At 45.4% G+C, this 12646-nt stretch overlaps 1 protein-coding gene across 1 annotated transcript; it reads left to right on the top strand.

Annotated features, from left to right (window-relative positions):
* Positions 1–8387: 8387 nt before the first annotated feature.
* On the top strand, positions 8388–11277 carry LOC129071962 (nucleolar RNA helicase 2-like). Its single transcript, XM_054575328.1, has one exon. The coding sequence runs from the start codon at positions 8446–8448 to the stop codon at positions 10801–10803; it is 2358 nt and encodes a 785-aa protein (XP_054431303.1). The 5' UTR covers positions 8388–8445; the 3' UTR covers positions 10804–11277.
* The last annotated feature ends 1369 nt before the right edge of the window (positions 11278–12646 follow it).

The raw sequence follows: 12646 nt of genomic DNA, 5'->3' as shown, positions 1-12646 counted from the left end.
CAATGAATCTGCATCAAATTTTGCGTTAAACTTGAACATTTCTCCTCAGAAACTATTCAGATGATTCAGAAGGCTTTCGGGGACGATGCAATGAGTGCAACACAAATAACTGTGGCACGAACATTCCAAAGATGGTCAAGAATCTGTTGAAAGTGACCCATGTTCTGGAAGGCCTGCCACTGAATGCTGAATGTGTGTGGGCTGCAAGCAGCACAGGTCGGCAACTGGCAGCGCAAGGACTACAAGCTGATCTGGGGACCCTAAAAACTACCATGTTCGAGATTTTGACACAGGGTCTTGGCAGGAAACGTGTCGCAGCAAAATTCACTCCGCAGCTTCTGCTACCAGAGCAGAAGGAACATCATGCTGCAGTTTTTAATGACTTGATTCAAACTGCCTGTAATGAACCAGGTTTCCTCAAGAAGGTCACAACCAGAGGTGAATCGTGGGTCTACAGCTGTGATCCCAAAACAAAGGCCCAGTCAGCGTCATTGTCCTATGGACAATGTTTCTTGTGTCTTGTATCTTCTTCAAGAAATATCTATTTTTCATATTCCATGGCTGGATACTTTCTGAAAAGACTGTGTGTGTGTGTGTGTGTGTGTGAGAGAGAGAATATATATGGATATATTGGAATATTTGGAATTTAAATTTTGTTTTCAATGCCGCTATAAGTACCCTTGGTGGCAGCAGTGCAACGCCATGAAGAGCAACTGGGCACTGTTGGCAAAGGCGGGAGGAGAGGGCGCGCCAGAGCAGAGGGGAGCCCTTGGTCGCGGGTCCGATGCCGAGTGGCTGCAGCCAGGGGAACAGGACCCGGGCGTGCTGACGGGGGACCGACAGCCAGGGCGCCGTGCGCTGCAGCCTCAGGTTCGGCCGCCTTGCTGGAGCCATCAGCTCAGCGACCCCGTTCCTTTTTCTCTTCTGCCTTATCCATGGCCCCATTCACTGGGTCAGCAACCGGAAGGGACAATGCTGCAGCTGTCTTAGTCTTAGGATGTCCTACGTAAAAACCAAAGCAGACATAGCTTGTTATTTTCCTAGCTGCCTATCCCAAATGAGCAGGGTGTTCTTTTCCATAGCCGAGGCCCCTGGCGTCCTGTGGAGTGGCCTCCTGTTTTTTTGCACCTGCCTCTGTCACCAGACACCAGGGGTGTGTGTGTTTCACCTGAATGGGCATGTGTGGCCGAAGCGGCTCCAGCCCCACACTCGGCGCATCTGTTGCTTCCTTTCAGGAGCCCAGAATGTTCCTTCAGCATGAAAAGCTTTCAGCCTGTGTCTGCTGCAGGCAAGTCGCTCTCCCTAAAACAAGCGTTTGCCCTGAATGCCCAGAGTCTCCGTCCACAGCCACGGGTCTTGGTGGCTGGATTTCAGTGAACATCGGGGTTGCAAAGGGTGAAAAGTAACTTCATCATGCCATTTAAAACACCCCAACAGATGGATTTTTGTTTTGGGTGTTTTGGTTGGTTGGTTTGATTTTTATGGAATGGAAATGTGGTTGCTTTGCTCTTTAAACTACATCCTGATCAAAATTTAATCTCCTGAGGCCTGAACAACATTGGAGTTTTGGGAAATGCTTAGTTTACCGAAGCTCGGGCTGCATCCTGGCCTCTGCTACTAAGTGACTGCCCGCTCAGGGCACGAGGGCTGGACCAAGAGGCGATTCCTCTTCCTTCTGGGGGCAATACGGGAGCCCGGCCAGCACTGGGGGCGGTGACCGTCCCTCCGCCCAGTCACTATTCAGCAGCAGAGGCTTTCCTAGCGGGGCGTGGCGGGAGGTGTTCCACGCAGCCGCGAGGTCTCTCCTAGGGTTTTCAATGTTTCTCAAACAGTGACACTTTTCATTACACGGTTTTCTTCTCTATGTGACTGATTTGTCACTGGCTACCTCCACCGGACCAAACGCCTGTGCCGTCTCCCTGTCTTCCAGGAGGACACGCCGCCCGGGCAGGAGGACCTTCTTTCGGCGTTTGGTTACATTCCTCCCCTTTGCCCTCACTTCGTGTGCTCCGGCGTGTGCAGAGCATCTGGAACACGAGGGGGCAAGCACTGTCCTTCTAGTTTCTGGATCCTGGATTCTTTGGTGAACAAGAACAGTTGTATCCTCTTCTCCTTCCGAGCTGGATGAAGGTGGGCAAACAGGAACTTATTCAGCACCCGAGGGATTAGAGGAAATCCACCGCAGGGCCGAAAACTGCCCCCAACGCCTGCGGTGTTTGGAGAGACTAAAGGGCATCTAGACAACTCCCCTCAATTCAACTCAGTGCCTTTAAGGCTTGTTCACGAGGCACAGTTCCCATGGCTGCGAGACGCGTACAGCCGGGAGCCTGTGCAGGACAGCTGTGTCACTCTCTCTGAGCAAAGGCTATCCCTCATCAAGGTAATGGCTGTCACGCGGCCAAGTTCTCTCTCTCTTTTGTGGCCACTATCAGCTTGAAGCACAAAATCAGTCTTCAGTGATGTGCCGGGAATTATGCAGCTTTCAGAATGGCATTATTTTTTCCGAGGGGCCATCTCGTTTCGGGGGTAACTGCGGCCTTCACTTGGGTGTAATGTCATTTCCTTTTCTCTTACAAAGCCGCGGGTTAAATGCCGCCTGACAGGGTGAGCGATAGGCTTGCTAAATTTGCACTAACATATGCAAATTTAGGGAGGAATTATTTATCAGGGAGTAATACGTTTACTTTTTTTTTAATAAAGAAAAGTCTAATAAGCATACAAGAGAGCTCTGTATGAAATTGGTGACAGACTGGAATGATTTGCTCCAGGAAATTACCTCATGTGGAAATTCTAGGGCTGCAGAAAACAGCAGGCGTGTAGACTCTCGTCTTCGTTCCGGACTTTTATGTTTGGAGAAAAATGCAGAGGTCTCACTGGCTTTCAGTCACATTTCTGTACAGTGACAGCAGGGAGGCAACGGCCCCCGCCCTGCCCTCCCACCCCTGCGGGCAGGATCCACAGCCTCTGCTCTCCCTGCCTCAGTCAAGTTCGCCGACCACTCCCGTGGCCCAGGTGGGCAAGGCTTCCCGTGCGGCCCGGTTCCGTGTTTGATCCAGGCACCCAGGGGAGCTGTTGGCACCTGTGAGGAAGGTTTGCTAAATGGATGCTTGGTTTTTGGTTAAAATTCCCTTTTTTTTAAACTCCCTTTCCTTAAGACTCAGGTTCACTGCTGTGCATTTTTCTTGGTTCTTAAGTAACAAGAAACAATGGTTTAGGGAGACTAAGTCACTCCAATGAAACCAGCTTACCTAAAGCTGATGATTAGAAGGTTATGTTAGGCAGTATCTTACAGTTTGTAGAGAGCTTTCATGTATGTTCGTTCTCACTAGAGAGTCAAAAATAACGCCACACACACACACACACACACACACACACACACAGGGTCCAGCACAAATAACGCCCCTTTTTATCACAAACTCTTTTATTACAAAATCATAAGCACGTAATTCTGTAACATAACAATATCACACTCAAACACACTGTATGACATTTTAGGTGAGATGTTCACATTAAAACTATAAATTATTACACCCATACTGTTACCCTACCGGCCCCACTCAGGCAGGCCTTCCTTCTGCCAGACCCTGTATGTACATGTGTATCTATGTACATATAGATAGTGACTCACACGTATACAATACATGCAGTCCCCATTGCAGCCATTATGCTGACTCATGCCCATCGCGGAGCGGTTCACGTGTTTTCCTTTCTTGCGATAATGATTTCCTATGAAAATCTTAGGCATGATTTTGTGTGGCTGAATGTTGTTATTTATTCCTCTATTTACTTTATATGCCAGTCAGACAAAGAAGCAGGGGCCCACGAGCTGGCCAGTCACAGGCCGGGTCTGCTCCGGCGTGATCCCCGCGCCGCTTTGCGCGGACCTCTCTCCAGGGCCGCAGGGCCCTGGTCCCCGCGTCCTATGCAGCCCCGGGGTGAGGGGCGAAAGGAGGCTGCTCTCTTTCCGCTTTTTCTTTTCCTTTGTTGACTTATTTATGAAGCGATGCAAATTCAGACTGTTGATTTTCTACTGTGAAATTTCCATTCTATTTTTGCATTTACATGAAAAAGCCACAAAATGAAGATGTGAAAACAAGTTTGCAATGATGGCTCCTTCCATAAAGAAAGTTTGATTTGAGTTCCGGACTGTTTAGTTAATGTGATACTTGCTCAGAATAAATATTTTATAAATTACCTTTTATTCCGTATTTGGTAATTCTTATAAAATCAGCCATGTGGTTTTATCCCAACAGCCAAACAGCTGCTTTTTGAGGGCTGGCTTCTCCATCTGCGTGGAGCGCATTCTCTCTCTCTGAGAGGTTATCACTACGTATAGCTTTGTTGTGCGTCTGCATCTCCTACCAAGCCTGTGAGTGGCTTCAGGACAGAGACTCTGTCTTATTTATTTGTTCTTCCTTTGAATCTTTTATTAGTCACATTTGTGACCTAGAACAGCAAGGAGTCTAAGGAATCGCACACCAAAAAAATTTAATTTGGAAAAAAGTTGAGTAAATTTTTTTTTGTTGAAACCTCTCTACTAAGATTGTTTGGTTAACTTAACGGTATTGGGATGGCTTTTATTCTGCATGTGTTTGTGACTTCTTGCTTCTTTCTCCAGTTACAAGGTTAGCAGGCTTGAGCACAGGTAAGCAGACTGATGGGGTGGTAGCAAATGCCTCGGGTCTGATCTTCTGAGAAGTTGGTCATCCCGCAGAGGGTCACGTGCCCTCTCACTGCGATTTCATAATGCTCAGAGAGGACGGAGACATTTGCTACCTGTCAGGGCTCTTGCTTTCATATTTATATTATATAAATATATATGTATATATATATGCACACATAAATTACATAAGATAATATATATAGGAGAAAAAAATGAAAGGCAAAAATGTTTCTAGTTTATTAGCATTTGAGGGCAAAGTGACCTCCAGGTTTAGATGACTCAGATCAGTAAATGTTCACTTGTGGAAAAATGACAACTCCTTTGTAAGATACTATCTGATCTGGATCCACACCTGGGTGCTTTGGGAAGCATGTTGTTGTGGCAAGCAGATCCTTCAGTTCAAATGTCATCTTTCAAGGGCAATGGGAGGATCGCCTATGTTTAGTCACTTCGCGCAGAATTGGACTGTACCTGATTAGTATTATGTAACAGACGATATTTCAGGGTGGAGTGTGAATGCTGATCTAGGGTTTTCGTGTCTGATTTCTGCTAACTTACATCACATACAGTTAGACTGAGACTTGCAGGCCTACGCAGAAGATTAAAAATTTTTTGAAAAGCATATAAACATATTTACTCTCCTCCCTCCCTCTGAATAAAGTAATACCCTTTTTATTATGTTTTTATTATAAAGAAGACAGAACATAATTCGAGAACATCTTTGGATAATTGAGACAGCAGATTACCTTCTGGGGCAGTGCTTGTACAGCGAGATCACCTCTATTTATTGTGGTTTGTGTGAAAGATGTATAGAACCTCTTGCTTTTTTTGCCTACTTACTTTTGTTCAGCAAATGATGCCCTGAACTATAGTGATGATTCTCCGGATGTTAGTTTTCTTGTCAGAAATGGCACTGTGTTTACAATATATGCATCAGACTGCTTTTAATTTTGAAGAACTAATATGAAAAAACCTTTTGAAAGCTCTATGAAAGCAGTGGATTTTATTTCATAAAGCAAATCCATTTTAGCTTTTCTGGTTTAGCAGAACTAAGATTAACGCTGGAGATAGAGGGACAATCTGCCTCGATGCCTCTATCTTATTAAACGAGACTTGACAACACAGAGTCCAGCCCACAATTAGGAAAGGCTGCCTTTGGTTTTAGTGGAACAATATTGGATTTCAATGTCATTATTGTTCCAGCTTTTTATGTACTAGTTAAGCCAAACAAAATTGCTACTAGAAATTAGGTTCTTCCCCCCCAACCCCCGCCCCCCGGCTTTGGACAGTGGAGAAGCACTAGTTTAAAACAAAGCCCCTATCTTTTAATCCTTGATGCAGCATGGAATCAGGCAAGCCATGAGGAGTCTGTCTTCAAAATGCAAAAATTGGGCATTTCATTTAAAAACCTTGCCCACGGGAACTCATTTACCTTGAAAGCGACAGACTGTGTTTTAGGAGGAGACATTTTCAAAACCATCTGTGGTACTTGGCCATAAGCAGCCGCCTGAAATTGTTCCTCCCTAACTGGGTGAGTAACTCTGACTTGAGTGAGTTTCTGGGTCCAGGTCATTACTCACCATAATTTTTAGTCAAGTCCGTCCCCGTCTGAGAGACAGGCATCGTGAATGTCCTACCGAGGCAGCGCCGTGGGGCAGGCCGGCCGCCGGGAGGCCGCCAAGAGGAGGCCGGGCCAGGAAGGCCGCCGTCCCCAGAGCCGGCTGTGGAAAGGAAGCATGAGATGCCTGTGGACCCGAACTGGGTGGTGCAGAAAACAGGGATGCGAGATGGGTAATGGGACCCAAACAGGGAGCTTTTTGGGACTACACTCTGAAGAACAGAGGCTGAGGGCGGAAACTAAGTGGCCTGCTAGAGAGGAAACCTGCAGTTGGGAGACGTCCCTAAATGAATGGGTCCCTTTGTGCGTCTAGGATGCAGGGCTGAATGTCCTTGGCCACCAACACGTGGCCCGAACGGCCCTGCCAGTGCAGACCCTTCTTGTTCCCAGCTCTCCCTCTTCCCCATTCGCAGCTCAGTGGGCACCCGGCTGTGGTCCAGGTGGGGGTCAAAATGGAGAAGAAGCACCAGGCACGATGGAACAGACGGGTCTCATCATGCCCCCTTCCCATGACGGGATTTGAACGGCCAGCCAACAATTTCCTATCGTAGAAAGCAAGACATTTTAAAATTAATGAAATGAGAAGCTTCTTGACAAAATGTTATTGGAGAAATCCTTTATCTGAAAGAGCACAGGGAAGGTGGGACCTAGCCTAGACTTCAAGCCAGGGCAGGAAAGGCCCGGCTGGACAGAGCAGGCGGGGCGGGGGTGCGGGTGGGGAGGAGAGGGCTGCGGCCCCCCGGGGGGCCCTCCGCAGTGGGACCCTTATGTGTACGAGTGCGGAACGTTTTACGGGGCGGAAAGCTGTGCCTGAGAGTGTAAGCCTCGCGTGGTTTTGTGCCTCTCTAATCACTCGTAACAAATAGAATGAACTGGAAGACCCGGGGGGGTTCAGCGTCCCACAGGCTGTAAATGGGACAGGGAGGCGCTCAGGTGCCTGACTGCTGGGCCGCCTTCCTCTGCTTCAGTGCGCTGCCTCTTCTGCAGCGGAGCCGTCTTTCTTGTCACCGAGCTGTCATTCCTTCAGAACTGCTTACCGCACTTGACCCAACACTGAGGACGGTGTGGCACTTAGCAGGAGCTCAATAAACACATGCTGAATGAATAAATGGATGGATCGATAAGTAACAGACAAAAGACTGTGTGACGCGGTGTCCAGGATCCACGGGTGCGAGCCGCTGGTCACGTTCGGCAGCCCTCGCATTGCACTCCTAACAGCGGACCCGCTCGGTTTTCCTCCTGAGGATGGTGCTGTAGCCCTGACTTCGTCTCTTTCATGCTGTAATTTAACAAACACTCATTTGCTGATTGCTATTCTTCTTCTTCTTCGTCTTCTTTTTTCTTTTTCTGAGATGTTCTTATGCTTCATTTTAGAAACCTAATATCTTATCAGGGTCAACCAACTGTGAATGCCAGAGTGATTTGCAGTTGTAGTCTCATTTCAATTGTGTTTAAGAAATCGGCTAAATAAGAAAATTAAATAAAATCTTTGATTTTTTCAAAGTGTACATGAACCAGACCCCTCTTATCTCTTGAACTGCTGCTCTTAGACATATTTTTCTTTAGAATTGGTATTTTTATCATCAGAAAAATGGAAAAAGTTTGACAGTCCCCAAAACTTGGCTGGTATTTTCTATTTTTTATAGCAGTGGACCCACAGGGATCTTAGCATTGAGAAATCTTTGCTTGTCATTTTCAACCTCCATAAGTGACACTTGGACGCCTTTCCAACTTTGTCTGATAGTCTCTTCAATTGCCCTAGTCAATGTGTTAGTATAAACATTGATTTAAATCTGATTATATTTTCACTTCGAGCTTGTCATTCTGTATTGAATTTGAGTTTTCAACCTTACTGCCACCCATGAACATTTACGCCAGTTGTGGGATTGGAAAAGGAGCTGAATGCACAGGGATGAAATGTCTATGTTCATAGTAACTGTTGCTAGGGAAACAATTCCCTAGCAAATATTTTTAACGGTAGCTGAATTTGAACCAAGGTAGTTTTCACAGATAAATGGTAGCATTAGAATAATTGTATTTTTTAAATATAAATACATAATGAAGCCACATAGACTATGCCTTTAAATAAGAACTTAGCGAGGTCTTTCTTTTCCTCTCCACGCGGTGGTTGAGATCGGCCGGCCGGCACAGCTTGTCCTGAACGATGCCAGGGAAACTCCTTAGTGACCCCGATTTGGAATCAGACGGAGCCATGGGAAAAGTAGAGACACCGCGAAAACAAAATGAGAAGAAAGGTAGAAAAGAGAAGCCAAAATCTAATAAGACTGAAGAGGCACCAGAAGAAAAGGAAGAAGTTATTTCCCCGAAAGCTAAAAAAGTTAAAAAGAAAGCAGGGCCTTCTGAGGTTGACATGAATTCTCCTAAATCCAAAAAGGGAAAAAATAAAGAGGAGCCCTCTCAAGATGATGTGATTTCTCCTAAAACCAAAAGTGTAAAAAAACCCAAAGAGCCCATGGAAAAGAAAGATGTCTCTTCTAAAACCAAAAAAGTTAAAAAAAATGAGGAGCCTTCTGAAGAAGAAGTAGGTGCTCCTAAGCCCAAGAAGATGAAGAAAGAAAAGGAAATGAATGGAGAAATTGGGGAGAAAAGCTCCAAACTAAAGAATGGATTCTCTGATTCTGGACCTGACTCTAATTCAAACGAAGCTGCCAGTGAAGAAAGTAACAGTGAGTTGGAACAGGAGATACCTGTGGAACAAAAAGAAGGAGCTTTCTCTAATTTCCCCATATCTGAAGAGACGATTAAACTTCTCAAAGCCCGTGGGGTGACCTTCCTGTTTCCTATACAAGCAAAGACATTTCACCATGTGTATAGTGGAAAAGATTTAATTGCACAGGCATGGACAGGAACTGGGAAGACATTCTCCTTTGCTATCCCTTTGATTGAGAAGCTTCTGGGAGAACTGCAAGACCGGAAGAGAGGCCGTGCTCCTCAGGTACTGGTTCTTGCACCCACAAGGGAATTGGCAAATCAAGTAAGCAAAGACTTCAGTGACATCACCAAAAAGTTGGCAGTGGCTTGTTTTTATGGCGGAACTCCTTATGGAGGTCAAATTGAACGTATGCGGAATGGGATTGACATCCTGGTTGGGACGCCAGGTCGTATCAAAGACCACCTGCAGAATGGCAAGCTAGATCTCACCAAACTTAAGCATGTTGTCTTGGATGAAGTTGACCAGATGTTGGATATGGGGTTTGCTGACCAAGTGGAAGAGATTTTAAGTGTGGCATACAAGAAAGATTCAGAAGACAATCCCCAGACACTGCTCTTTTCTGCAACTTGCCCTCATTGGGTATTTAATGTTGCTAAGAAATACATGAAATCTACATATGAACAGGTGGACCTGATTGGTAAAAAGACTCAGAAAACTGCAATAACTGTGGAGCATCTGGCTATCAAGTGCCACTGGACCCAGAGAGCAGCAGTTATTGGGGATGTGATCCGAGTGTACAGTGGTTTTCATGGGCGCACCATCATCTTCTGTGAAACGAAGAAAGAAGCCCAGGAATTGTCTCAGAATGGGTCCATAAAGCTGGATGCCCAGTCATTACATGGAGACATTCCACAGAAGCAAAGGGAAATCACCCTGAAAGGTTTTAGAAATGGTGATTTTGGAGTTTTGGTTGCAACCAACGTTGCTGCGCGAGGGTTAGACATCCCTGAGGTTGATCTGGTTGTACAAAGTTCTCCACCAAAGGATGTGGAGTCTTACATTCATCGTTCTGGGCGAACGGGTAGAGCTGGAAGGACTGGGATTTGCATCTGCTTCTATCAGCACAAGGAAGAATATCAGTTAGCACAAGTGGAGCAAAAAGCGGGAATTAAATTTAAACGAATAGGTGTTCCTTCTGCAACAGAGATAATAAAAGCTTCCAGCAAAGATGCCATCAGGCTTTTGGATTCTGTTCCTCCCACTGCTATTAGTCACTTTAAGCAATCCGCTGAGAAACTGATAGAGGAGAAGGGGGCTGTGGAAGCCCTCGCGGCAGCTCTGGCCCATATTTCAGGTGCCACATCTGTAGACCAGCGCTCCTTGATCAACTCAGATGTGGGCTTTGTGACCATGATCTTGAAGTGCTCAATTGAAATGCCTAACATTAGTTATGCTTGGAAAGAACTTAAAGAGCAACTGGGTGAAGAGATTGATTCCAAAGCGAAGGGAATGGTCTTTCTTAAAGGAAAGCAGGGTGTTTGCTTTGATGTCCCTACTGCAGCAGTAACAGAAATACAGGAAAAATGGCATGATTCACGGCGCTGGCAACTCTCTGTGGCTACAGAGCAACCAGAGCTGGAAGGACCGCGGGACGGATACTGCAACTTCAGGGGCCAGCGGGAAGGCAGTCGGGGTCACAGAGGGCAGCGGGAAGGACGCAGAAGCTTCAGGGGACAGCGGGAAGGAAATAGAAACTTCAGAGGACAGCGATCAGGAGGTGGCAACAGGAATAACAGATTCCAAAACAGAGGCCAGAAACGGAGTTTTAGTAAAGCATTTGGTCAGTAATTAAAGTAGAAAATTTATATAGTAAAACAGAACTTTGTTTGGCAACAGGAAACTGAACACTTTTTTTCCACAAATCGTTAAAAGCACATTGTGTTTCCTTCCTAACCACTTGTCCAGGCCCATCTATTTTAGGGACAAGCTGCTTCCAAATTATTTCATCTGATGATTGTCATTTATTAGCTTTATTGCTACTTCTGTGTCAGGCTTTCCTTTTGAAAAGAGATATGAATTCATTACGTTTTTATTCTAATGCATTTTTTTATGGCTTATAAGTTAAACATGTAATGCCTATACTTTTAAGTTGACCTGTCTTTATACTTAATAGTGTTCTTCCCCAAATACCTATGAGGGATGCAACAATCTCTGGAGAAGCACTTTGTTCTGTAATTGGCATTCCTCAGCCACCTGCCTAACAATTCCTCATGTGATCCTGTAACACATCTTCTGACAGTTAATACTGAGCAATGTTTTGAAGCAAGATTTCAAACTTAGCTTGGCTGTAATAAAGTTTATGAAAAAAAAAAAAAAAAAAAAAAAAAAAGAACTTAGCAATGCACTCACATAAAGTCTGCAATTAAAAGGATTGCTCGTGTTACGTTTCCATTTTCACACATTCCTAAAAAAGTACACTCAGTGACTTTTCCCATCAAAACTAGATGACCCTTATCTTAAACCCATTATTTAAACAACTAATGAGTTTAAATACTTAACAAAAACAGTAAAGATTCAGTGACTACATAATTTGGAGCCAATCACTCTCAGTAAGCATCAGTCTCATGGTGCTAACAGTGTGTGCATGGCACGTTAAAGACGTTGGCTCGCAAAGGGACTGGAGTGCATTATGCTGCAGAGCCAGATGCACTGTGTCCGAAAGAGAACCGATCGCTTGCCATGGTGCTTGCCAAAAAATCAGAGGTGATTCTCTGAACGGTAGGTGGCTACTTTAGTATATTAAGAGATCTAGAGACCAGTCAAAAATACTTATTCCACTTCCTCTTAATTACTACTCAAAGCCACATCACACACCTGAAGTGCTAACCTTCCCGTTTTATTGTTCTTGGAATCAGGAGGGTCTGCCCATAGGGGGAGCTCTTTTGCCTACATCTCTCACAAAGCCCTACAGGAAGAGTTTTTCCGTTGTAATAATCCTAACTTCCTCTCGCCCTCTAAAATAGCGCCCTCTTTCTGCTGGAGGGCTTGCTCATGGCTCACCGCTGCTGCAAGTTCCAGACTGAAATGCTTCCTTTTCCTGATAAACCCTTTGTGTTCAGGAGGAACATCTAGCTGTCTCAGTCACTTGTCACTCATTCCTATGGGTATCACCCTGTGAGGAGACCGAGCGGGCTGGCTTCCCCACTTTGGAGGATGGGTGCTGACCAGAGTCTTGTTCACCACCAGGCCTCCTTGAGGAGCCGCAGAGAACTCCTTGCCAGAGGCCACTTCCCTGAAGCAGAAAGGGCAGCCCTTCGGGCTAGTTTAATGAGTCAGTTTGTCTATATACTTTTGAAGTCATCTTAATAAACAAGCTAACAGTTTTTCAAAATAACTTTTATACAGGGTAGTGTAGAGGCAAATTCCAGACAATTTCCATGGGTAGCAAGGGCTTCCAGGGGTAACACTTAATTTCAAGGCAGGTGCACAGATTTGGGCTAATGGAGAAGAGTTTGTGATCACAATTTGGTAGTTTTACCTTTTAACTGCCCAAGAGCAGGAAACATTATTAAGCTATGACGAGGACTAAGTGGGCTCCTAGGCTATAAATACTCCCCTAGGCTCTCATCTTTTTCAGTCTGAAGTTTGGTGTGACCATCATTTTATAGTCCCTTGGACTGAAAACTTCCAT

Source organism: Pteronotus mesoamericanus, unplaced genomic scaffold (genome assembly GCF_021234165.1).
Source record: "Pteronotus mesoamericanus isolate MK-2021 breed Mesoamerican mustached bat unplaced genomic scaffold, CSHL_Meso_final contig_29, whole genome shotgun sequence".
In the NCBI taxonomy this organism is placed as follows: domain Eukaryota; kingdom Metazoa; phylum Chordata; class Mammalia; order Chiroptera; family Mormoopidae; genus Pteronotus; species Pteronotus mesoamericanus.
The sequence above is the reverse complement of the archived record's forward strand: the minus strand, read 5'-3'. Positions and strand labels throughout refer to the sequence as shown.